Source organism: Neofelis nebulosa, chromosome 10, assembly GCF_028018385.1.
Source record: "Neofelis nebulosa isolate mNeoNeb1 chromosome 10, mNeoNeb1.pri, whole genome shotgun sequence".
NCBI classification, from domain to species: domain Eukaryota; kingdom Metazoa; phylum Chordata; class Mammalia; order Carnivora; family Felidae; genus Neofelis; species Neofelis nebulosa.
In genome coordinates this window covers 56,305,392-56,332,866 of record NC_080791.1, presented here as the reverse complement: position 1 = coordinate 56,332,866, position 27,475 = coordinate 56,305,392, and the positions used below count along the sequence as shown (strand labels likewise).

Sequence of the window (27,475 nt, the reverse complement as noted above, 5' to 3'; positions counted from 1 at the left end):
TTTGTATACAAGTATTTGAGGACCTGGTTTCATTTCTTTTAGGTATGTACCTAGGAGTGGACTGGCTAGGTTATAGGGTAATTCTGTGTTTGACTTTTTGAGGAACTGCTAAACTTTTTTACAGTGTCCAACGTTTTACATTCCCAGTGGCAATATGGCAATATAGGAGGGCTCTAATTTCTCCACATCCTTGCCCACGCTTCTTTTCTTTCTTAAGTTTATGTATTTGTTTTGAGAGAGAGAGAGAGAGAGAGAACATGCACGTATGTAAGCAGAGTAAAGGTAGATAGGGAGAGAGAAGGAGAGAGAATCCCAAGCAGGCTCTGTGCTATCAGCTATCAGTGCGGAGCCAGACGTGGGACTTGAGCTCATGAACCATGAGCTCACAACCTGAACCGAAATCAAGAGTCAGACGCTTAACCGACAGCCACCAAGGGGCCTCTCTCTTTTATTTAATTGAAAAATTTTGGGGTGCCTGGCTGGCTCCGTTGGTAGAGCACATGACTCTTGATCTTGGGTTCAGTGCCCCCTTTGGAAGTAGAAATTACTTAAAAAAAATTTTTTTTAACTTTGCTTGTTTATTTGTTGGTTTGTTTTCACTTATGTTAGTGGGTATGAAGTAGTATCTCATTGTGGTTTTGATTCCCCTTTCTCAAGTGACTAATAACGTTGAACATCTTTTCATGTTCTTGGTGGCTATTTGTGTACCTTTTTTGGAGAAATGTCTCTAAGTCCTTTTAGCCATTTTTTAATTGGATTGTGGGTCTTTCTATTGAGTTGTTGAGAGTTCTTTATGTATCTTGGATGTGAGACCCTTATCAGATATGATTTGCAGATATTTTCTCCCATTTTGTGGGTTGTTGTTTTCTACTTTTCTTATAGTGTCCTTTGATGCACAAAGTTGCTAATTTTGATGAAGCTCAATTTATCTATTACTGCATTTGTTGGTTATGCGTTTGGTGTCATACGTAAGAATCCATTGTCAAATCTCAGGTTATGTAGATGTACCCTGTGTTTTCTTCTAATAGTTTAATGGTTTTAGCTCTTACAATTAGGTCTTTGATCTATTTTGAGTTAATTTTTATATATGATGTTAACGATGGGTCCAAGTCATCCTCTTTGCACGTGGCTATCCAGTTGTTTCAGCGCCATTTATTGAAAAGACTCTTCTTTTTCCAGTGAGTCTTGGCACCTTTGTCCTTTGTCTAAAATCAGTTGACCACAGCTGTTTGAGGTGATTTATGGATTCTCATTTCTGTTCCTTTGGTCTTTTTATGTCTACCTTTAGGCCAGTGCCACACTATTTTGGTAGTGAGGGTCGTTGCTTTGTACTATGTCTTAAAATTGGGAAGTGTGAGTCCTGTAACTTGGTGTATCACATTGATTTTCATTTATTGAACCATCCTTACATACCTTAGATAAATCTCACTTGTTCCTGGTATATAATCCTTTTCGAAAAAAAGTATTTTTAAATTGTGGTGGGATGTACATAATACTAAATTTACCATACTAACCATTTTAAATGTATAGTTTAGTGGCATTAAGAATGTTCACATTGTTGTGCAACCATCGATCTCCAGAACTCTTTTCATCTTGTAAAACGGAAAAACTACCCATTAAGCAGTAACTCCCCATCTCTCCCTCCTCCAAGCCCCTGGCACGCACCCATCTACTTTCTGTTTCCGTGAATTTGACTACCGTAAATACCTATTAATGGAATCATACAGTCATTGGCTTATTTTACTGGAAACATAAATCACCTCAAGGGTCATCTGTATTATAGCATGAGTCAAAATGTCTTTCCTTTTTAAGGCTAAATAATATTCTATTCTATGAATGTACCATGTTTTGTTTGTCCATTCATCTGTCGATAGACATGTGAGTTGCTTCCACTCCTTCACAATTGTGAATAATGCTCCTCTGACCGTGGATGTACAAATACCTTTTTGAGTCTTTGCTTTCAGTTCTCTTGGGTATATATCCAGAAGTGGAATTGTTGGCTAAATGGTTTAAGTTTTTTAATATATGGGTGGATTAGCTTTGTTAGTAGTTTGTTGAAATTTTTTCCATCTATATTCATTCATCAGGGATATTAATCTGTAATTTTCTTGTGATGTTATTATCTGGCTTTGGTATCAGGATAGTACTGACCTCATGGAATGAGGTAAAAAGTATTTCCTCCTCTTTCATTTTTTGGAAGACTTTGAGAAGGGTTGGTGTTCTTTTTTATTAAAAAAATTTTTTTTCAGTTTTATTTATTTTTGAAAAAGCGGGAGAGTGTGAGCACACACGAGCAGTGGGAGGGGCAGGAAGAGAATCACAAGTAGGCTCTGCTGTCAGCACAGAGCCCAATGCGGGGCTTAGTCCCATGAACTACAGGACCATGACCTGAGCTGACATCAAGAGTTGGACACTCAATTGACTGAGCCACCCACGTTGCTCCAGTGTTATTTTTTCTTTAAATGATTGGTAGAATTCACCAGTCAAATCATGTGGTCCTGGGCTTTTCTTTGCTGGGAGTTCTATGATTCCTGATCATAACTTCTTTAATTGTGTTATGACTTCATTAAATTAACATTTATTAGGTGGAGCACAAGGTGCTGGTTGGTGAGCCATGGTTTGGTTACAGATCACAAGAGATGTTGAAACAGCAAAGTTTTTTACTCACAGGTCCTAGAGGAATTGCAGGACATGCCGTCAGGGGCCACATCAAGAGGTCAAGGCAGAGTGCAGAGAGAGGCAGAACCTGGGGTTAAAGTACCTTTATTAGGTAGGGTTTGTGGGTGGAGTGCTTTGGAGTTCCTGGGCTGGGGCTAGATTTGTCCATTCAAACAAAAAGAGCAGTGTTTTTGTGAACTCCATCAAGATTTTTATCCTGATGGGTAAGGGACACTTAAAGCATACAGGCACTGGGAAGCAGGAGAGACCATTGATCACAAGTCCTGTCATTAATTCATGTAAGCAAACTTACATTTACTTGTGTCTCTGTGGCCTGCTTGTTAGGACACGTGCTTCCCTTAGAGGTCTAGAGTCTGTTTAAGGTCCTTGCAAACAAAACAAAATGTGTTGACCACACAAACAAACAAAATGACCAAACAAAATGTGTTGCTGAGGTAGCAATTCCATGGAGTAGTTTAGCTAATCAACAACTTAACAACTTGTTGTAGGTTTGTTCAGATTTTCTATTTCTTCTTGAGCTATTTTGGGGAGTTTTTGTGTTTCTGCAATTTCCATTTTATCTAGGTAATCTGATTTATTGGCATACAGTTGTTCACATCTTCTATAATACTTTTTATTTCTATAAGCTTTGTAATGTTCCCATTTTCATTCCTGACTTTAGTGTGCTTTTGAGTCTTCTTTTGTTCTCTTAGTCTAAGCTTGAGGTTTGTCAATTTTGTTGATCTTTTCAAAGAACTAACTTTTGTTGATTTTCTCTATTGTTTTTGTATTCTCTATTTGGATCTCAGGTCTAATATTTATTATTTTTTCCCTTATTTTGGGTTTAGTTTGTTCTTTTTCTAGTTTTTTAAGGTGGAAGTTTAGGTTATCGATTTGAGCCCTTTATTACTTTTTAAAAAAAATGTAGATGTTCACTACTGTAAATTTCCCTCAGCACTTTTTCACTGTATTCCGTATATTTTGATATGTTGTATTTTCATTTTTAATCATCTCCAATTGTTTAATAATTTTCCTTGTGATTTGTTCTTTGACCCACTGGTTGTTTAAGAGTATGTTGCTTACTTTGCAGTTTGTGGATTTTCCAAATTTCCTTCTGTTACTGATTTCTAGTTTCATTCCGTTGTGGTCAGATAAGATACTTTGTATGATTTCAGTTTTTAAATTTTTTTTTTTTTTAATGTTTTTTATTTATTTTTGGGACAGAGAGAGACAGAGCATGAACGGGGGAGGGGCAGAGAGAGAGGGAGACACAGAATCGGAAACAGGCTCCAGGCTCCGAGCCATCAGCCCAGAGCCCAGTTTTTAATAATTTACTGAGACTTGTTTTGTGGCTGAACATATGGTCTAGCTTGGAGAATGTTCCATATGCACTTGAGAAGAATGTCTATATGGTTGTGTTAGGTGGAACAATCTGTATATGTCTGTTGGGTTTAGTTGATTTATAGTATTATTCATGTCTTCTGTTTCCTTGTTTATCTTTTGTATGGCTGTGCTATCTGTTGTTGAAAGTGGGATGTTGACATGTCCAGCTATTTCTCACCTTAGTTTTGTCAGTTTTTGCTTCATATATTTTATTATATATTGTTAGGTACATACATGTTTATAATTACATCTTCCCGACCCTTTTTTCGTTATACGATGTCGTTGTCTCTTGTAACATTTTTTGTCTTAAAGTCTATTTGTCTGATATTAGTATAGACACTCCAGCTCTCTTTTGGTTATTGCTTACATGTAATAATCTTTCTGTCCTTTTTATTTTCAACTTATTAGTGTTTTTGTTTCTAAAGTGCAACTCTTGTTGGGGCGCCTGGGTGGCTCAATCAGTCTAGCGTCCGACTCTTGGTTTTGGCTCAAGTCATGCTCTCATGGTTCTTGGGTTCAAGCCCCACATCAGACTCTGCCCTGACAGTGCAGAACCTGCTTAGGATTCTCTCTCCCTCCCCTCTCTCTGCCCCTCCTCTGCTCACACTTTCTCACTCAAAATAAAAATAAATAAACTTGAAAAAAAATGAAGTGCAACTCTTGTAGATAACATATTGTGGATCATTAAAACCAAATCCATTCTGCCAATCTCTGCTTTTTAATTGGAGCATTTAATACATTTACACTTAATTAATTATAGAGACAGAAGGACTTCTGATTTTCTATTTGTTTTCCTATATCTTGTTTCCCTATTCCTCCATTACTACCTTCTTTTGTGTTAGATGTTTTCTCATATAACATTTTTATTTCTTTCTCATTTCTCAGACAATGTATCTTTTAGTTATTTTCTAGTGGTTGCCCTGGGGATTACAATCAGGATTTTAATTTATGACCACATAGTTCAAATTAATACCAATTTAGTTTTAATATTACACAAAAACTTTTCTTCCAAATAGCTCTGTGCCCCCACTTTTATGTTATTGTGACAAGTTACATCTTTATAATTGTTTGCCATCAAGATAGGTTTACAATTGTATCATGTATTTTTCTTTTTCTTTCTTTTTTTTTTTTTTAACGTTTATTCATTTTTTGAGAGAGAGAGAGAGAGAGACAGAGCACAGACAGGGGAGGGGCAGAGAGAGAAGGAGACACAGAATCAGAAGGAGGCTCCAGGCTCTGAACTGTCAGCACAGAGCCCACCACAGCACTTGAACTTATGACCATGAAATCCTGACCTGAGCTGAAGTCAGATACTTAACCGACTGAGCCACCCAGGTGCCCCTATCATGTATTTTTCTAATTGATTAATTTTTAAGTGCTAAACCAGTATTGCATTCTTAGAATAAATTCAGTCAATAATGACATGTTATTGTTTTATCTTTATATTATTGGTTTAATTTGCTAATATTTTGCTAAGGATTTCTGTGTCTGTGTTCATGAGGGATATTGGTCTATAATTGTGTGTGTATGTGTTTTTGTCAAGTTTTAGTATCAGTAATGCTGGTCTTGTAAGTTGGAAATTGTTATCTTTTCCTGTATTTTATTTTATTTTAATTTTTTTTGTTAAGTTGGTGTTATTTCTTTTAAGTTTATTTATTTTGAGAGAGAACACATACATGTGAGTGAGTGAGAGAGAGAGAGAGAGAGAGAGAGAGAGAGAGAAAATCCCATGCAGGCCCCACACTCCCTGTGGAGCCTGACACAGGGCTCAAACTCATTAACTCTTAAACTGTTGAGATCATGATCTGAGCCAAAACCAAGAGTCAGACGCTTAACTGACTGAGCCACCCAGGAGCCCCAAATTGATGTTATTTCTTAAATGTTTGATAGAATTCATCAATGAAACCTTTTGTACCTAGATTTCTTTTTTTGTGGGAAGCTTTTCAATTATTTATTCACTTAAAAAGTAGATACAGGATTGTTCAGATGTTTCATTTCCATTTTGGCATGTTGATTTTTTCTAGAGGGTATCTGATTCATCTGAGTTGTCAAATTTGTTAGCATAAAGTTGTTCATATTCTCCTAATAACCTTCTACTGTCTCTGGCAATGTAACTTTAAAAAAATGCTTATATTAGCATTGTAGCAAACATTTATATAGTACTTATTACGTACTTTTCACTTTACAAATATTAACTTTTTTAATTTCCACAGGAGTTGGTGAGGTAGATAATGTTATCATTTCCATGAATGAAGAATTTCTATGAGTGAAGAAACAAACCAAAGTTAAAGAGAGTTAAGGTGCCTTGCTCAAGATTACAGAGCTGCTGTATTAAGGGCTTAAATTGTAATCCAGGTGGTCTGGGTGCAGAGTCTTTTTCTTGACTACTATTTACTTTGCATTTCTTAAGTCACAGGTACCTGTTCTGTTCTTCTTATGGAATGTTGCTGTGTTCTCTTTAGAAATCATCCTTTCTTCTACCACCTTTATTTCACTAAGTAGAAATGTTTCTGGTATTCCTAATTAGAACTTGGAATGGCTTTTTCCTCCATAAAAACATTATATATGATGGCTACACATTACTTGAAATATTATTGTTAATACTCTTCTTCAGTCACATAATATGTTAAAAAGACTTCTGGGACTTCCCTGGGAAGTTCACCACAATCTAATGTGAAATATGACTTCTGTGGGAAAATACTAGAAGATACTTATTTTAAATTCACTTACCTTTTAAGTATGGGAATTGTACTTTTTGAAATAGCAATTTGAATTTACTGAGGTGTTTCTAAATCATAATTTTTAGAAGACAGACATTAAGATTAATTTTTACACACATTTTATTGTTTTACTTTCATTAATTTGTTGATTAATGTCTTTCAGGGATATTCAAATGCTCAGAAGAATATTCTTCTTCAGGTGGATCAGAACTGTGTTCGCAATTCTTATGATGTCTTCTCTTTGCTGCGGTAAGAAACTTCTCAAACTGCCTGCATTTTCTAAAGAATGTTCCTCATTTTGAGTTTGTGACATTTCTGCGTGAGGAAATGTATGGGAGCTTTAGAAGTTGTTATTCAGGCTTAGCATTTTTTTGTGAGAGCTTCATAAATTTTGTAGCTACAGTGATTTAAGTTTATCTGTTTCTCAAAGCCTTTGGAAAGCCATTTCCTTTCTCTGGACAGTGGGAGAGAATGATTGGAAGCCAGTGATCTTAAAACAGGGACATGAGCTGTTTCCGGTTTTCTGTACTATAAAGAGCAGCAACCAGAGGTACAGAATTTAGACTTATCAAAATCTTAACAACTACAACATTACTAAAAAAGCCCTCCAATAGCCCCAGACATGGCTTAGAGCTTTGACCTGCTGTTCATCTTAGAAGAATCATATTTGGCAAGGCACAGGAGCTTTGCATGAATCTCAGGCTCAGAGGCTTAACTAAATGCCTTAACTCTATATTTTCATAATGTCTGGGCTTAATTTTGAAAATTTTCTAAATTTGTTTTTAATTTTCAAAGTGGTAGATCATCAAGGACATTTTCCCAGGAGGCAGGCAACCAAAATAAATGCAGTTCAAAATAAAGGTAACAGTGACGTTCAGCCTATGTTCACCCTACTTAGACAGATGGTTCATTGAAATTTGATTTTGGCAGCAATTTTCTAATGTTTACATAACACATCATAAATTTCAGACCATTAGACATCCTCAATATACCTACTAGAGGAAGAGTCCAGAAGGATGGTTGGACTCTTGTCCAATTGGATGATTGTTTATTTTATAAACATTATGGAATGGGCCTTTCCTTTGCAAATCTTGAATCTTATTATACATGATGATAAAGTTTAGTCACACGCCTGTGTAAATTGCTCTTAAGAGACCATGATTTCAACTATAGTAACCACAGACATTTGATGACTTTTGATTCTTATCTGGAAAGTACTTCCCCTTTGACTTCTTAGGATATGTAAGAGAATGGACAGGATTGGTAATTGGATGGAAAGCAGGAGGTGTCAAAATACATAACTCATAGTTTTGAGCCTATTCGGTTTGGGAGTACATTGAGTTTTAAGTATTAAAAAGAAGAATGTACAGAAATAGTTTGAAATTTGGGTAAGCCACTGATATTTCTTGACCTGCCTTTCTCGGTGAAATGAGGGTATGGATATTACTATTTTAAAGATACTTTCCAAGTGTGAGACGGTGTGATCTTATTAGAGAAATCCAGAGAATTAAAAGAAAAAGAAATATGAAGTCTGTGAAAAGAGGAGGATTTGGGCAAGGCGGCATTATAGAAACTAAGAGAATAGAGATTCAGGCAGGATTGAATGCTCTCTAATGGGATAGGAAAATAAGAACTGAAGAAATACTGTAGGATCTTGGGAAGTAGCATGGTTTAACAGAGAATGCTTTGGTTAATTTGACCCTGCCTTTAGTTCTCCCTGGTTTATCTGAATTCATTTAACTTCTCGGATTCTTCTAAAAGGTGGGAAGCAGCAGTGTTATAATTTTGTGTAATTTATACGCATTCCCACAGTTATTCTCTTACTGTCTTAGAAGCTTTTTGTGTTCAGACATCAGGGATCAGCCCTTGTCTTCAGTGTAGAAGCTGAGGCCAAGAGGTGTTAAATGATTAATCGGAGAGCACGCAGCAAGTAAGAGCTAGACTGGAAGTTGGTGTGAAGGTTTTCCGGCAAGCAAGTTTTGCAGATCCTTTTCAGAGTCTTACCTTTCTAGATTGGTGGTTGTTAAGGTTGTTATAAGGTGCACATAGCATAATGACAGGGAAAATTTTTTGAAAATCACAGAGCCCTCCATGAATTCAAAATCATCAGATGCATTTGGTAGTTAGTTGCTCATTTATTTAACATTGATTCTTGCAATGATAATATGTCTTAGGGGTTTCATTTCTAAGATGCTTTCCAGATTCCTCAGGGGTGTCAGCAGTTTGAAATGCCTTCTTAGTAGTGGCCTTCTCATTACCACTGTGTAAATCATTTATAGCTGGTAACATAGGTGTATTCTTTTGAATCAGGTCAAGCGCCTATGTATCAACCAAATTACCTGAGCCCGGAGAGTTACTCTGGAACTAGAAACTTTACATTGTACTTGTCCACATTAAGGAGTAAGATGGAACTTTTTCTGATAATTCTCTTAGACATTAGTAAAGAGTAAACATCATTTATCTGCTAAATTAAAACTTCTTTTTTTTCTCATAGTTCTTGCCGTGATTTGTGTAGGGTGCTTTCTGGGAAATTTAATTTTGTGCTGATTAGCTTTGTTCAGTTTCCCTTCTTTTACTCAGTCAACATTGGTGATAGAGTAATTTTTAAAAGTAATATGTTTTTCTTTCCCTGATGCCTTTTTTTGGTGTATGAAATTGTTACTTCTTGATCGGTAATTTTATGTGAAAACACAGAGTCTGAATTCTTTAATATCACTTAACTTCACAAAATTCTCAGTGTCATTTGGTGTCAGGACTAAACCCAGATCTCTTGATTCTGTTTTTTGAGAGTATATTCTAGTTAATGATTTTCATTATGTTGCTGTGCCACTAGGATGCCTATATTCCTTCCAGTTTTTAAATGTGAATGCCTCGGAAAAATAGGAAATCTTGACTAAGGCAAGGATTTTGCAGCATCTACGACCAGAGCATTAGGACCGCACGTCAGATGTGTTGTGACATTTCGTAGGAAGACAGTGACCTGAGGTTTTATTCAGAGTTTTCCTCCCGTACTTAAAAACGTAGGCTAATTTCAGTGTTACCAAAGTAATAGCAGCTCTTTCCAAATTTACATGCAGTGTGTGTGATGGTAATTGAATTTGTGCTTCTCTAACCCTTGGAAATGCCTGGATTAAGTGTTCCACTTATTTAGGAGCCCCTTTACTCGTTACATTCGATACTTTAAATTAGGATGTTCACCACAAGGTGTCAATGTTGCTCTTTGACTGGCACTTGACATTTTATTTATTTTATGGTTTTGAACTGAGACAAGTTGGATTATAAAGTACAAGTGAGCATTTATTTTTAGAAGTTAACTTTTTTTCCTCTATTATTCCTTCTAGGTTAAAGAGTTCCTAGGCTTGTTGGATAACTTTCTTCTCTTCGTTCTGTTGATTTTTCAAATCCTGTTGGTGATACGGAGTTATTGAAAGGTTAGAAGGAGAAGGAGTGATGTGGTTGGTGTGCAATTGAGGTCTCTAGCTGTGGGGACAATGTGGGATCAGCGGGATGAGGCTGGAAGCGGGAGACAGCTGTAATCCGGTGTGTTCTCTGGGACTGAAAGATTACTTTTGATTTTTAAAAACTCTCTTTTTTTTTTTGGTTCCTTTCATGCTTCCTCAAAAAAGGTAGCTCTACTGTAGTGAGATAATCTTGGTGTTCTTCTAGTAGTTTTTATTGCCCCTCCCTCTTCCTGACATGACCTGCTTTTGCCAGTTTAAGAAGTGGAAGTATGGTGAAGGCTCATGGGCCCTCCACCTTCGTTCCAGTCCTAACAGTGTCATAGGCCCATCACTGGATGCAAACCTTTGGGCAGATTACTTCGGCATGCCTCAAACCACTTGTGTAAAATGGCAATATTTTTCTCATAGGGATATCATGAGAATTAAATAAGGTAAAAGACGTAAAAGGTCCTAAGACAGTACTGACATAGAGTAGACATTCAATACAGAATAGTGTTCATTTTCCCCTTTCCTTCCCCCATCTTGGAATTCGCTTTCTTCTCAGTGCCAGTGCTCTGTTTTTATATTAGCATTAACTTTTTCAATCTTCAACATAATTTCTCTTTCTTTTTTTGCCATTCTAATGTCTACCACCCAGCCTCTGCTTTTAGAGTTCCTTTTATAAATCCTGAACAATCACAATAAAATCATTTAACGGGTTTATGTCTTTTCTCCCCAGCAACATTGAAAACTTCTTAAAGGAAGGGATTATTTCATATGGCTATATTTTGTTCTCTCTTTCGGTCTTACTGACAATTCATGGTTATGTTGGAGTTCCCATGGATGCTGTTGTGACCCTGGAGACTTAGGTCCTGTGGATCCCATGGCCCCTCTGCTTTATTCTTTCTCCCTGAGTGCTCTCTTCCATGGCTACAGCTGCACCCAGCACACCCTCATGTTAGTAACTCTCAAATCTGTACCTCTAGTTCCTTCCCCTCTTTTGGATTTCTGGTCTGTATTTTCTAGTGACCCTTAGACATTTGTACTTCCATGTTCTGTAGGAATCTCAGCCCTAACGTGTCCAGAGCTACACTCATTGGTGTAATACTTCTCTTCCTTTTCTTTTCCCTGGATGTCTGATGTCCTGTATATCATCATCTCAGGCACCCAAGGGAACATACCCCTCTTTATTCCCATCTCTATTTTCTGGGACTGTTTCCTGACCTCCCAGCTAGTCTCCCTACTACCAGTTTTTCCTGCATGCACTTTCTGCCAGGAACTTTTCTCAGTGCTTAGCATTAATCAGCTCTCTTAATTTTACAGCAACTCTCTGTGTTGAGATCTGTTTCTATACCTATTTAACAGATGAGGAAATTGAGGCACAGAGTAGTTTAGTAGCTTGTCCAAGGTCACACAAGTAGTTCCTATTAGCCTGTATTCAGATCCAGAAACTCTAGTTCCTGAGCCCATATTCTTAATCAGTATATTTTACTCCTTTCTAATCTTTTATATTGATTTGGTACAATTTATGTGCCACATTGCTGCCAGAGTATCCTTTAAAAGAAAATACTGGTTTTGCTACTCATTGGGCCTCGAAATCTTTGAGCCATCACATACAGGATATAGTCCACAGTTGTTGTTGTTGTTGTTCTTCTTCTTCTTCCTCTTCTTTTTAAAGTGTCTTTATTTATTTTGAGGGGGAGAAGGGGCAGAGAGAGAGAGGGAGAGAGAATCCCAAGCAAGCTCCACGCAGAGTGCAGAGCCCAGTGCAATCCAATGTGGGGTGTGATCTCACAACTGTGCGATCATGACCTGAGCTAAAATCAAGAGTCGGATGCTTAATTAACTAAGCCACCCAGGTGACCCAGAAGTCCATACTTCTTAATGTGGTATTCAGAGGATGTTGCTCCTTTTTTTTTTTTTTTTTTTTTAAGTAATCTCTACCCAACGTGGGGCTTGAACTCACAACCTCCAGATCAAGACTCGCATATTCCACTGACTGAGCCAGCCAGGCGCCCCTCAAAGGACATTGTTTTGAACACTCTGTAGGGACTAGTATCCTTCTTTCAAGTCCTCCTACCACTGCCTGTGCAATTAATAGCTAGCATTTATTGAGTACTTACTGTGTTATAATTATTCATTGTCTGATTCTCTCTCCTGTTAGCACCCCCAAACTGAGGGATCCTTTAGGCAGGATCTCTTGTTTTATTGGTCTCTGCATAAGCCCTATCACAATGTATCTCTTAAGCAGACAATAAAAGCTCTTTTGATCAAATTGAAAATTGAACTATTTTTCAGGTTACAGGGGTTTTTATTGTTTTAGTGATTGGTTTTGGCTTGCATCTGGCAAAATGAGAGTTGTAAAAAAATCCTAGGCCATTATCTAAAAAGTGTTGAAAATGTAATCAGATCTGTGAACCTTCAGCTGCCTCTTTTCTTTCTGCCACTGCCCTCCACAAAACATCTGGTGAGATTTCAGGATTTTGGGACTTTTAATCTTACTCTCCTTGTATGGATTTTTCTGGAAGACCTTTTTCTGGCTGTCTGGAGGTAAATTGTTACTCCCCTCCCTTTCCCTGCTTTGATAGAAAATACTTTCTCCTATAGAATTTCAATTTTAAAAGGGAAATGCTTACATCGAATGCATTATTCTTCGGGTAATGTTTAGAAAACAGATGGGATGAGATGTATAAGGGCATTACCCTGTCTATAATCTTTAAATTTGGGATACGATAACCAGCTTTGGTTGAGGGAGGGTCTTTCCCTCTTTCTGCCTAATGATCTCTCTTTGGTAATTGCAAGTATAAGGAATATGGCTAAGAACCCAGCCGTAGGCAAAAGATTATCATAGAATTTATGTTCTAAAACTCCTGTATTTTGCCATTTGTAGCAGGGACTAGGCTCTTAGTCAGTATCAGTGTGTCATTTTTAATAAATTAGAAGGGGAATCAAGAGGATTCCTGTTAACATAGACACACTGACAGCAAAGAGCAGTGAAAGCTTGCTGGTAATTTGCTCTCTTTCTGATTTAGTCTTTGATTCAGGGACATAATTGGGTGGTAAGTCATATTAGCTACTGTCCTACCTTTAAAGTCACTGTGTTTGGGTTCATAAACGGCACCGTCACTACTAAAAGAAGGGTAGGGAGAAGTAGTCCAACTGTAAAGAGAGACTAAGTGAAAAAGCATAGTTAGATTACATCTTGTATGTGTGTCAGTCCTATACCCAAGCACATCTCCATATTGCAGTTCATAACCGAAGTTAATAATGAGAAGTACTTAGTAAAGCGTGTTGGTTTTAGCTAATGCTGTCTCTAATGGATGATGATACTGAAGCACAGAGAGGTGGAATGGCTAGCTTAGCACCACAGTACAAATAAATGTCAAAGCAGGTTTGAAGAAGGTCTGGACATGTGCTTTTCTCCATTATGCCACGTTGATACCAAACCATCAGTAAAATGTAAAGTTGTGATTATTAGAGCCTGTGTCAGAACGCAGAGGGACACGTGATAAGTTTTCGAAAGGTGTTCAAGCAAAATTTTAAATGAAAAGTTTTGGTATTTGATGTCCGCTTTGGTTAAACAAAAACAGTATTTATCTGTAATAGCACATTGTATTTATTCATCTTTCTCTCCCCACACACATAAATATGTATACATATACATAAATACACTTAAACATACGTATATGTGTTTGCAAAAGTAGAATTTGAACAAAATAACTTTAGGTGCCACTTTTTTCTCCTTCGGTTTACATTTTGGCTTGTCTCCTTCCTGAAGCCTTTCTCCCCCACTACGTTGCCAGAAAAACACAAGCTGTAGCCTGAATGTTTGTCATCTCCACCCACCCCTCATCCATATGTTAAAACCTAATCCCCAGTGTGATGGTATTTGGAGATGGGGCTTGTGGGGTCTACCCTCAAGATGGGGATAGTGCCCTTATAAAAGAGGCCCTGGGGAGATACCTGTCCCTTCCACCATCTGAGATTATGGTGAAAAGATGACTGTCTGTGAACCAAGAAGCAGTCTCTCACCAGACACCAGCCAAGCAGGTGCCTTGATCTTGGACTTCCTGGCCTCTAGAACTGTGAGAAATAAATTTCTGTTTATAGCCCATCCAGTCCATAGTGTTTTGTTATAGCAGCCTGAGCTAAGATGCCACCCAGACATGGAACACATGTCCACGTGACCCATAGTCACCAACTCACCCATGTTAACAATTTGATGTGTGTCTGTATTTTTTTCCCATGGTCTTTTATATATATGTCATAGATATCACTGTATACACATATACATACGTATGTATGTGTGATAAGAGTTTTAATTGCTGTTTGACAAAATTATAGTGGATATTATATACATGACTCTATATCTTATTTTTCTTGTTCAGTATTCCATGTGCAAATCTCTTCAGTTCACTCTTTTAATGGTTTCATAATAGTCCATGATAGAGGTGCACCATATTTTTCAACTAGTATCCTGTTGATAGGTGTTAATATTTACTATGGCTCTGGTTTTTTGTTTGTATGTTTTGCCACTCTGCACAATACTGCCGTAAATTTATCTATATATCTGTGTATCTGTATCTTTATATTTATGATGTATTCATTTGTGCCAATTAAATTTCCAGGAGTGGAACTTCTGTCAGAGGGTGTGTATAGTTTTTAATATTAAGAGACGTCAGATTGTTTTCTCGAAGAGTGCAAATAATATGTGGCGTTATTCCTTATCCTGAATCCCTGCTGGCAATGGGAAATCATTTTTTGGTGTTTTTTATTAAATCTCATTAGCCTCAGTGTAAGTGCTTCATCTGAGCCACAAGTGACAGTGAACATCTTTTCTTGAGTTTGTTAGCCATTTAGTGTATTTATTGTTGCTTACATTTTTTTCATAAAGTTTTAAGACTCCTTGTTATTGTTTCCAAACTTATCAATTATATCTTGAGTTGGTATGCCTTATACAAAAGTTTATGTTTGTTATATCATATAATTCTACTTTTTCTTGTATAGCTCCTGAGTACTCTGTCTTGGCTTAAGAAGTCTCTCTTACACTTTGGTTCTGCATACATTTTATAATTTTTCTTGAGGCTTATATCATTTTACTTTTTAAATGAAATCTTCAATACGCCTTGGAATTATTCTTAAATATGTATGTAGATATCCCATATATTGTGAGGTAGATTAATTTTCTTCACAGGTGAATATCCAGTTGTGCCGGTACCTATTTTTTCCCACTGAATTTAAATACTACTTTTGTCATATACTCAAAGCTCATATCTGCTGGGCCCATTTCTGGATTCTCTTTTTGGTTGTGATCTTTTTGTCTATTCCCTTGCCAATTTCAAGTTGATGTCATCAGGGTGGGTTTTTGATATGTTGTGCTATCAAGGCAAATCCCCTTCTTGCTACTCTTCTTTTTCATAACTGTTTTTGGCTGTTCTCAGGACCTTATTCTTCCATATGAACTTTAAGGTTATTTTGTCCTATTCTTAGAAAAAACTTTATTAGAATTTGAATGAGAATTTTGGTATCCATTGGCTTCATATGTTTTGACAGAACTGTCATTTTTATGATATTAGTATTCCCATCCAGACATGGTATGTCTTATATATTTGTTCAAATTTTATTTTATTCCTTTAATAAGATTTTATACTTTTCTTTATATGATCATGTGCTTTTCCACTAAGTTTGTTTTTAAGTACGGTATCGTTTTTACACTATTGTATAAAGTATATTTTCCATTTCCATTGCTTCATAGGGAAAAGCTGTAATTTTAAGAAAATCTTCTATGTCTGTATCAAGTTATTTTTCTTGTTATTATTGGTTTTTAAGGAAAGCTTTCTTAGATTTTCTTGGCATATACTCATGATCATCAATAAAATGTAGGTTTATTTGTTCTTCTCCAGTGTTTACAGTGATTTTCTACTCTAACTGCATTTCCTAAAACTTCTGGAACTTGTAAAATAATGCCAAAAAGTAATGGAAATAGTGAACATGCTAGTCCAGTTCTTGGTTTAATTGAAAATGTCCAATATTTTGCTGTTCAGAATGTTTTGTTAATTTTGGAAGATATTTTAAATAATTCTTCTTGTTTATTTTATGTTTTTTATTAGGAATGGATACTGAATTTTTGGCAATGCCTTTCCAAAGGCATTTATTATTAACATGTTTTTCTTCCTTTAATTTATAACTGTAATAAAGAATGTAGATTTCCGGATATTGCATTATTAGTTAGCTATAGGGTATTCTTTTGCTCAGTACTATAAATCAGGTTGGTGTGTAGCATTTGTAACATGTAGTTGTTTTTTGGGCGTTGGGTGGGGGAGTGGGGCAGGGTAGGTAACCATTTTTCCTCAGATCTTAAAATTGAATTGGCAAGTTTTTCATCTTTTTCTATGACCCTAATCTGTAAAATGATAATAATAGCATCACCCTTATTGGGTTGTTTGGCGGATTCAATGAACTCATGTGAAGAACTTAGTACAGTGCCTAAATATAACTATATATGTTAAGTAGCATCATCTTCAGCTGAAACCCATTAAATAATTTTGGAAATTTTAAATTCTTTAAAGGTCTGTTAGAATTTAGCTGTTAAATCATCTAGTTTAGTTTTTGCTAAGAAACCATGTATTTCCTGTAGATTTTTAAATTTATTGCTGAAATGGTATGTATGTTTTTATTTTATAATTCTCTTGATCATTTTAATAATTTACAGCATCTTTTCTAAGCCGAGAAACCACTCTAGTATTTCAGTGAGAAATAGCGTTATATTATGAATTCCTCTTGGACAAGATGCTTTCTGATATTGAAGAATTCTTTTACTGTGTGAGCTAACACAAATTATTTGAGATACTTTTTGCCTTTAAAATGTTAGAAAGAGAATGAAGAACTTAAACTACACAAGCTTAGTGAATTGGGATCTAGTTTACAATATTATCCCCAACCCGACATATACCACCAACCTGACTTAGAGTAGATACTCAGTAAATATTTGTTAAATGGTTAAATTAATAAATACTGGATAAAATACAACCTGGTTGGATAATAGCTGAATAATAGGTAGGTCTTTGGAGGAATTTTTTTAAATGATAGATCTTTAATCACCTTTCCAAAGATAATACTAACCTTGGATATGTTCTCTCCCAATGATACTATGTTTTTAATATAAAATATCTGAGTATTTAATTTTAGACAAAGCATTTGCTAATGAAAGCCATGTAAAGGCATCATATGGTAAATTAACTCCGGTTTATTAACTGAGTTGACCGATGGATCTGATTGTCTTTAACTGGGACTTTTCTGTAGGCTATTCATGCTGCTAAGTCTATTTTCTCTAGTCTACTAAATGTTCAACAGGGAGTAGGAACATAGTGGGTAAATTAAATGAGCCCTCTCCAAAGCAGTGTTTAGAATTCCTGGTTTGGAGCAATAGTTAAGTTTTAAATGTTGTTGGGATAGTTACGTGCATAAAATCAGTGTAAAGAGGCACAGAGCATACGCTGAGGGCAGGTACGGATAAGAGTAGTCTTCTGCCTGAGAGAGATGTTCTCTGACCCTCCCCCTGTCCTTCAGTTCTGGCTTGAATTCACAGGGCTGCTTTACTGAGACTGCTTTGTCTAAGAAGTCACTGCAAATGATGGCTTTACCGTCACACCCCGCATAGCTGCCTTGTAACTTCTGCATTCACACTGGGGCCAGGCATGTTCCAAGGCAGCTTTCCAAGCTTTGGTGATTTCACCCTGATGTCTCTGCCAATCACAATAACCGCTTACCATTAAACACCTACCCCACCCATAACTTGATTTTTTTACATGCTGTTTTATTAAGAGAACTTATCAGAGATTTTAGGAGAATTAATATGTTATGCTTATCAGGATAGCACCTGACCCTTGAAGTAAACTTTATTTTGAAAGTGGGACATTTTACCTTGGAAGAGAATCCGAGAGCCAACATGTTTATCTGTTGAGGAGAGTGGACATTGTAATAATAATAGCCTCATTCCTATGGTTGCTCCTTTAGGACTAGAAGTACTGTCTTAACGTGAGAAGCCAGATTCTTACTTTGGGGACCTGTATTCTACTAGGGTATATTAACAGATACAGCAAGCAAAGGAGTCTCACTATATTCATTGAGAAATTAATAATTTCTAAATATTTTGTTGGTATTGTAGGAATAAGTGAGAATCTCACTCTTCTGTATGCCTACACAGGTGGTAGGGAAGGAAAATAACATTTGAGTATCTAAAACATGGAAGACATTTAATGCAAAAAACTTAGCATACATATTTTTATAGTATTCACAATCGCATGCTACTCTTATAATTCTGTTTTACCGGGAAGCAAACTGCAGCTTGGAAAAATTGAGCTAGTATGTTTTCAGAGTCCAGACCTGTTCAATGGCAAAGGCCTTTCTAATCTATTTCTCCGTCTTACGGAAGAATTCCCTGTGACATTTCTTTCTCTCCTTGAAACTGCCTAACGGTATCCATACCCCTTCCAATAAAATTTCCTTGGTGGTGCACCTGAGTGTAGAGCGGGCCGGGCATTTCTCAGTCTTTTAGCACTTGCACAATGGAGGCTTTCATTTCCTAGAGCGATCTGAAGTATGTTTAGCACACTCATCCCTGTGTCTTCCCATGTTGGAGGTGCTGAGTAAAGCCTGCAGGTTTGCCTTTGAGGAGTGTCTCTATAATTCTATGACCACGCGGTTCCCTTTACTTCTTTTCCCTCTGTGTGAAGAGATTGGACAATGGTTTTTCCTTGGTTGGCCTCCCTCTCTATTTTCAAGCCTCCAATCCTTAAATTCTGATTCTGTAAGAAGCACACTGATGCCCTAGAGGTAAAAATGAGTTTTCCACAGTAGCACCGATTATTCGATCTCACAGATTCTTTGTTTCTAGTGACAGAGTCAGGTATGAACCTTGGAATAGGACTGGCTTTAAACAGTTTCTGGGGACATTTAAACATCTGAAAAACTCAGTGTAAGCAATAAATGGACTCAACAGCTTTCGAAAAGGAGCTAAGATGATCTAATGTTGCATTAATTAAAATACAGTGTCCATATCAAGTCTTCATGGACTTTTCATTAGCTCACATCTGGAATATTCTGTTTAACTTGAGTCCCTGTTTACTCTAATGAAGAAGATCTAGGCGAGATGGCCCCTAGAGGGGTTTTAAAGCAGTCATATGAAAACTAGTTAGGAATAGAAGATATTTAGCTTAGAGAAAAGAGGACTTTGACGATATAGTTGCTGCCTTAGAATTAAGTTGGCAAAAAATTATTGGGTAATAGTATTAAAACAGATGCACTTATTGAATGTGTATTGCCAGCTAAATCCTCTCTATGCTTTATCTCATTTAATCCTCAAAGCAAATTTATGTGATTTATGCTATTTTTTGTTATCCCTATTTCGGTAGTGAGGAAACAGATCCGGAAAGGGAAATTGACTTGCATAAGGTTGGATTGTGACAGAGCCAGACAGATAGATTTCCTTTCCTTTCTCCCATGCTGCCACCCACATTCTATAGAATAAATATATAGGTGTATTTTTCCTGTGGGTAGAATAATGATAGTGCTAAAGGGGATCAAGAGTACTGAGGATGCTAGAAGGAGTTTCGTATGTATGTATGTATGTATTAATTTATTTTAGAGAGAGAGAGAGAGAGAGAGAGTGAGTGTGTGTGTGTGTGTGTGTGTGTGTGTGTGTGTAGAGGTGCGGGGCAGAGGGAGAGAGAGAGAATCTTGAGCAGGCTCCACAGTCGGTGTGGAGCATGATGCGGGGCTCAATCTCATGACTGTGGGATCATGACCTGAGCTGAAATCAAGAGTTGGATTTACCTGACTGAGCCACCCAGAAGTCCCATGATGAGTTATTTTAGATAGGGTGACCATGGAAGACCTCACTGAGAAGAAAATACTGGAACAAAGCCTTGAAAGAGAGAACGAAGCAAGCTGTGTGGGTATCTGTGGGAAGAACATTCTAGAGGACACAATTAGCAGTACAAAAGCCCTGAGGTGGGAGTGAGCTTGGTTTGTTGCAAGAACAGGTAAGCGGTTAGTCTATAGTGAGCCAAGTTGGCAGAGGCTAGATTGTGTAAAGTTTTAGATTTTTTCCCCAAGTATGATGGGAAAATATTGGATGGTTTTGATCAAGGGAGCGATGTGATCTGATTTTTATTTAAAGAAAATGGGTCTGGCATGGAGAACAGACTGAGGGGAGGGAGAGTGGCAGGAGAGCGATTAGTTAAGAGACCCTTGTCACTTGCAGGTAAGAGGTGAGAGTGACTTAGGCTGTTCTGGTAGCAGTTGAGGTAAATTAAGCGAAGTGGTACTTTTCTGGACATATTTTGAAAATAGAGCTAACCAGACTTGCTAATGGAATCAATGTGCATATGTGGGGTAAATTGGACTTAAGGATAACTTCTAGATAATTAATCTGAGCAACTAGGTCAATTGTAGCGGTATTTATGAAAGTAAATGCTGTGAGATTCCTGCGGGGGAAAGAAGCAGCAGGCAATGGGGAATCAAGAATATATTCGGGACATGTTGAGTTTTGAGATAGGTATTAGTTGTGAAGGTGAGGGTGCTGAGAGGCAGTTGGATATGCAGTTTTGATTTTGGGGCTAATTGGTGCCAGAGATGTGAATTTGGGAATTCTGTCAGTCAAGGTTCAGGTAGGAAACACCAAGCACTCTAGATATTTTCATCAGAAAGAGATTTAGTACAGATAATTGGGTGTTCTATAGACACCCCATCATTAGAGGGCTGGAGGGGTAGAAGTTGGGAGGCTGCTGCTAGCCTCAGCGGCACACTACCACTAGTCTTCAAGGGCAGCCCATCGAACCTGTGATCCTGTCATCACAAAACTGCTGCCAGTGAAATCACCATCCCACACTCGCCAGATACCCGAGTGAGGACACTGGCTACCGCAGAAGCTCCCACCGGAGAGAGCCTGGCGCTGCCGCTGGAGGAATGGCTTCCACCTTCCAGATTTTGCTCAAGGTTTTTCAACGTTTGGGAAGAGGATAGAGCAGAGAATGGGCAGCTAATGAGGTCAAGGGAAATCTAGGACGCTGTGGTGTCCCAGAGCCAAAGTAGATCAAGTCTGCTCAGGGTTGTGCTCTGCTGAAACGAATGCTTACTGGTTGGTTTGGTAAGTTGAAGGCTGAGAATTGAATGCTGACTTTAGCAAATTGGAGCTCACTGGTGACGTGTATAAGCATGTTGACGGTGTTGTAGGAGTAGGTGAAGGAGAGAATGAAAGTGAGGAAGTGAAGACAAGAAGTACAGACTACTCCTGCGAAGTTTTTCTATCCAGAGGAACAGGGAAGTGGTACTAAAGCTGGAGGGAAATAAGGGGTCCAGCCAAGGAAGTGTTTTTTGAGATAGGAAGAGTGTCTTCATGGGCTGAAGGAAAATTTGTGGATGCACGAGGAGAGGGGATAGGAGCAGGCTCAGAAACCTTTGGTAAGTGAAGGACAGTGGAACTCAGGTACCGGTGAATGTTTGGCGTTAGGAAGAAGGGCTGTGCATCTGGGGAAGGCAGAGTTTTTGGTTACAGTATAGAATCACTTGATAAATTTGGTAGTCAGAGAATGAATAAGTTGTCCTCCGTAGGATTTTTTTTTTCTCAGTAGGATCAGCCAGGTGTCTGGAAGTTGGAAGGAATTTATAACGTTTGAAAAGAAAAGAGAAGGGGTTAAAATAGTCATCTTGGAGAATGAGAGAGAGAGAATTAATTAGCCTAATAGTTGTCAAACTTTAGCCTGCTTTGGAATCGGCTGGAGAGCTTGGCAGAACACTAAATGCTGTGGCTCGACCCAGAATTGCTGATTGACTAGGTCTGGGATGCAGCCTGGGAATTTGCATTTGTAACTCACCCAGGTGAACCTGATGCTTCTGGTTCAGAGACCATTCTTTGGTTATAAATTTAAGGGAGACTATTCAGCATGCTTGCGTGTATTTCTTTAGCATCATTCAGCCACTTGCTTACAGAGGTGGAGAAGGCAACGAGTTAGATTTAACCGGAATTAGGGTTTTGCCAGGTGAGTTAAAGGCGAAGAATGAGCCATTGGAGTGATTTATAATGATGTGTAAGCTGGATAAGGAGAGAAGTAAGGACATGAGGAAGTAATGGTTAGTGAAAAAGTGCTGGGATCAATAGACGTTCTGATGGTGAGGAGTGATGTGGAAATATGGATGGTGATGGTCAGAGGTTGGGCTGCCTGAAATTGGGGTTTTTAAAAGGTGCTACAGTTACTGTGATTTATTTATTTATTTGTTGTAGTGTTTTTTTATTTGAGAGAGAGAGAGAGAGAGAGAGAATGAGCAGGGGAGGGGCAGAGAAAGAGAGAGCCACACAGAATCTGAAGCAAGTTCCAGGTTCCAAGCTGTCAGCACAGAGCCCGACGCAGGGCTTGAATTTTTAAAAAAATTTTAAATGTTTATGTAAAGGTTTATTTAGGGGTACCTGGGTGGCTCAGTCGGTTAAGCATCTGGCTTCATCTCAGGTCATGATCTCAGGGCTTGTGGGTTCGAGCCCCACATCAGGCTCTGTGCTGACAGCTCAGAGCCTGGAGCCTGCTTTGGATTCTGTGTCTCCCTCTGCCTCTCTGCACCTCCCGTGATCATATTCATTCTCTCTCTCTCTCTCTCTCTCTCTCAAATAAAATAAAAACATTAAAAAAATAAAAACATAAAGGTTTATTTGATGGTGCTACAGTTACTGTGATTGATTGATTGATTGATTGATTTTAGTGTTTATTTATCTGAGTGAGAGAAAGAGGGAGGGACAGACCGTGAGATGGGAAGGGGCAGAGCGAGAGGGAGGCAGAGAATCCAAAGCAGGTCAGCACAGAGCCTGACTCGGGGCTCGAACCCATGAGCTGTGAGACCATGACCTGAGCTGAAGTTATTGTGATTTAAAGTAAGAGATAAGTGGTGGAACTGGGTGAAGGTCAAGAACCTGAGAAGCTTGAGTATTGGACGGATTGGATGGATCTTCTACATGAGTGTGGAAGTCGTCAAGAACATTGATGAGAGTAGTGGCAGGGGAGATGGTGAGTCAGGTACTAAAATCTTCAGTTACTAAGCTGGAATCGGAGGACTATAGCATAGCAGCAGTGAGGAGGGAAAGTGGTATAATCGGTATGTGCGTTAAAGGGATGGAGGTTTTTAGAGCACAGAGAGGGCGGTGATCGGGAAGACAGCTGTGAATTGCAAGGAAGACGTCTGCTTCCATCTCCAAGCTGGCTACTTTGCACGGTGTAGGAGAAAACAGTTGGGCCCCACGTGAGCCATACATGACCTTATTTATTTCTCCCAATAGGTATTAATATCCCCATTTTTACAGATGAGGAAACCAAGGCTTAAAATAACTGGCCTGACAGTCATAGCTTACAAATGCTGGAGGTGGCATAATGTGAGTCCCGTGGGAGCCAAAGGAAGGCAGATACAGACTGTATATAAGAAGGTACTTTTTAGCAGTAGAGGTTGTGCACCAATGAAAGTGTTCTTTTGGAGGAGAAGGGGAGCCCCCTATCACAGGAGTGGTCTACCTTCTGTCTTCATCACTACATACTAATTTAATCACAGAATGGTTTAAGGAGAACACCAACATGTAGTAAAGGAGGAAGGGCCTTGATATTTTTTAGCCATTGGAGGAGGGGCAGGGGAGGGTGATAGTTGAATTCAGTTCTCTCTAAGATAAAAGTCTGTGATTACGTGGCGGTCGCACAACATTGTGAATGCGCTAAGTGCCACCACATCGTACACTTTAAATGGTTAGTTGTATGTTACGTGAATTTCACTTCGATTTAAAAACTGGTTATTTCCATTTTAATCTGCTGGCAGTTCATCATTCTGTAGAATTTCACGGAACTTAGAGTTGGGGTAAGTGTGGTATATGTATGTGTATGAGGAGATAACTAATCATGAAAGTTGGTAAATATCTTGTGTCAAAAATGGTGTAAGTAATTGTCAAGTTTCTGAAGAGGAAGAGCCCACCTGGGCTCCGCTGCCTATTCTCATGTGACGTGCTTGGCACAAAAGATCTTTCCAGATGTCCTACCTTTTATCAGTCTTAGAATGTGAGATAGAGCACTTTGCTCAGTTTTCAAGATCTTCACGCTGGAATTGTGACATCAGTTCAAAAGTGTGTGGAGGAGGATTAAGTTGATATTTTCAAAGAGAATCTTGTCCACTAAATCCCCTGGGAAAGGAGTCAGTGACAAAAACAGGTTTGTTGATCTTGCAGGTTGTGTTTTTGTTAGGCTCGATTATAATCTGGCCAAATTTTTTTAAAAAAAATATTCTTTGTTTAAATAATAAGTACTGTTTTTTCAGGTTTTGTTGGCTAATTTCTACCAGCGTTTTAGGTATTGGCTTTTCACGATCGTGTTATAAACATCCTGAGTCTGATGTTATGAGAAATGAGCTATTCTTTATTTGGTTTTTACCTTTTTTTTTTTTTTTTAATGTGTTATGTTATTATTACAGAGTGTTTTTCGGAAACATTGTAAGATAGTGCAGAGAGTTCTCATTTACCCTGTACCCCGTTTCTCCTATTCCTAATATCTTCCATTAGTAAGGTTGAGGGGGAACAACTCAGTCCTCCTTTTGTTTCTCCTTCACTCTCACACCATTGCCTCATTCACAACACTTCTGACCCCAGATGTATGTGGGGTTGTCTCACACGGTGCAATTCTGCAACACCCTCTGGGTGTCCTACAGTTTAGCTCAATTCTGGCACTGCATCCAAATAGGTAGTATCAGATCCCATAGGGGAAGGGCTCAGTTCTGCAAGACTACCCCCCCCCCCTTCAGATGCCAGTCTTAAGTCCGAGTTGTCATTTGTGCTCCTGACCAACCAGCTATAAGTGAGAAGTTTCTACAGCCCCCTCCTCAGGTTTGGTCAGTTTGCTTAGAGTGGTTCACTTAACTTAGGAAAACAGCTTACTTAGTGTTTACTAGCTTATTTTAAAAGGATATGATAGAAGGTATAGATGAACATTCAGATGGGATGGATGTGTAAAAGCAAGTGGGAAGGGGTGCGAAGCTTCCAGGCCCTCTCCTGGTATGTCACTTTCCTAGGACCTTTGTGTGTTTAGCAACCAGGAAGCTCTCCAAACTCCCAATCACGGGGATTTTTATGGAGGCTTTGTCACATAGGCGTGATCAAATATTAACTTCATGTCCAGCCTCTTCCCCCTCTCTGTTGAATGGGAGGCAGGGCTGGAAATTCCAAGCTTCTAAGCTTCAGGTCTTTCTGATGATTAGCCATCATTCAGGAGCCCACCAAGAGTCATCTCATTTGAACAAAGATGCTGCTACATCGAGGAAATTACAAGGAATTTAGGAGCTGTGTGTTAGGAACCGGAGTGCTTATAGTATTTTAATGATTTAGGAAATGACAAGGGTGTTAGTTAGGAGCTCTCTGCCAGGAACTGGGGGCAAAGATCAATATACATACTTTCTTTGATCTCACAGTGGTACCTTTTTTATGATTAGTGAACCAATATTGATATATTGTTATTAACAAGAGCCATATACTTTATTCAGATGTCCTCTTCCAGGGTCTCATTCTGTATACTGTATTACATTTAGTCATCATGTTGCCTGAGGTTCCTCTTCACTGTTACAGTTTCTCAGACTTTTCTTGTTGTTGGTGACCTTGATAGTTTTAAGGATTGCTGGTCAGGTGTTTTGTAGAATGTCCTTCTATTGAAATGTCTGATGTTTTTATTGTTATTAGATTGGGTTTATAGGTTTTCTAAGATTCTTGATGATCAGTTAAGACTATATATATTTGTGAGAATGTGTATAGAAACTGACAATCAAGAATTAGAATATAAACCATGGAGCATGCTATGTGATCAACTTTGAGAATTTGGGATCAGTTAGGTACAGGGTTTAGTAATCCGGTAATCTGAGAAAAGAACGTGGACAATAGTTTGAAATAAAATGTTACCAGCAACAAATCTTTATTGAGACCCTGCTATTAGTAGGGCCTTGTGCTACCTTGTCAGTCACTCCTTCTCTCTATCAGTTCCAGCAGGAGTTCTGCCCAAAAGAAACAATAGTAAAATGATTATCAGAGTGCTGCTTTATGAGCAGATACTCAAAGGAAGAATGTAATCAGGGAAGCTCTCTGGAAGAAGGCTGGGTGAAAGCAGGTAGTTTAGACCTAAGGGAGCCTCCTTTCTAGCACTAAATCTAAATCATGGCCTTATTATACTCAAGTGGTATCTTCATTTTGGGCAGCGTGTTGGTGGAGGAGAGGAGAAGCACCTTGCCATCTTCTATATAAAACTTCACATGGTGATGTGATTGCCTTTTTAATTACTCTGTTTCTTCCAGTAGATGTAACCTTTTGTGGGAACGGGGAATCTGGTTTATCTTGCTCACTGTTGTATAGCTTCTGGTGCTTAGTCTATTCCCTAGCACTCGGTTGGTGTTAAATTAATAAAGAATAAATGGGAGTTTGTCAGGCAGTATAAGGAGCAGAAGATTACACCTGGTAACAGCATGTAGAAAGGTAGGGAATGTTTGTCTGACACGTTAGATACATGGTTCCAGATGTGGATGGGATTTTTCGGCTCTAGGAAGCTCTTTCCTGGACCTCACTTCATTTCCTTTACCTTAATGCACTTAACGAGCATTCTGTGCCGGACTCTAGTTTTATTAATTTTGCATTATGATCTTTTAATATGGGTGTCTTCTGGCTCTTCAGTGCTGGCTGCTGCTGCGGCTGCTGCCACTGCTGCTCCTTTTTTTGTGTGTGGGGCGGCGGGGGGGGGAGTGCCCATTCCATGCAGATATGGTGCTAGGTGTTGTACATATTTTATTATCTTATTTATTTAATCCTTTCAGTAACCCGCCACAATAGGCAAAGGAGGAAATTGAGGCTCAGGAAGGTTTAATAAGTTGTCCAAGGTTGTACAACACTTTCTTGACACCCTCCAGAAGCTTGGGGCCTCTTCTGTTTTATGCTGTTTTTAACAGAATACATTGTTTCATTGCAATTTACATGCTTAATGAAAGTGTTTTTATACTTTTTAGAACTCGTCACAATTCCATTATGGGTTTTTTTAGGGGTGTGTGTGTGTGTGTGTGTGTGTGTGTGTGTGTGTGTGTTTGATCAAAGGATCAAAGTGCTAATCCTGGCACTTCAAACTTTGGAGCTGAACAACAAAACTGGCAAAATAGCCAACTTCAAATGTTATATTTTTAAGGCTAAAAATGAATGTCTTACTTAGTGATTACTTATATGATAAACTA

General features: G+C 38.3%; 1 protein-coding gene across 3 annotated transcripts in view; it reads left to right on the top strand.

The window, feature by feature from the left end:
* The window catches only part of UVRAG (UV radiation resistance associated), a 302,745-nt gene that overhangs the window by 74,326 nt on the left and 200,944 nt on the right, over positions 1-27,475 (top strand). For all 3 annotated transcript variants that reach the window (XM_058690352.1, XM_058690351.1, XM_058690353.1), the window contains exon 6: positions 6,925-7,010. In XM_058690352.1, coding sequence (XP_058546335.1) covers positions 6,925-7,010 — 86 coding nt within the window. The remainder of the gene's footprint in view (positions 1-6,924; positions 7,011-27,475) is intronic.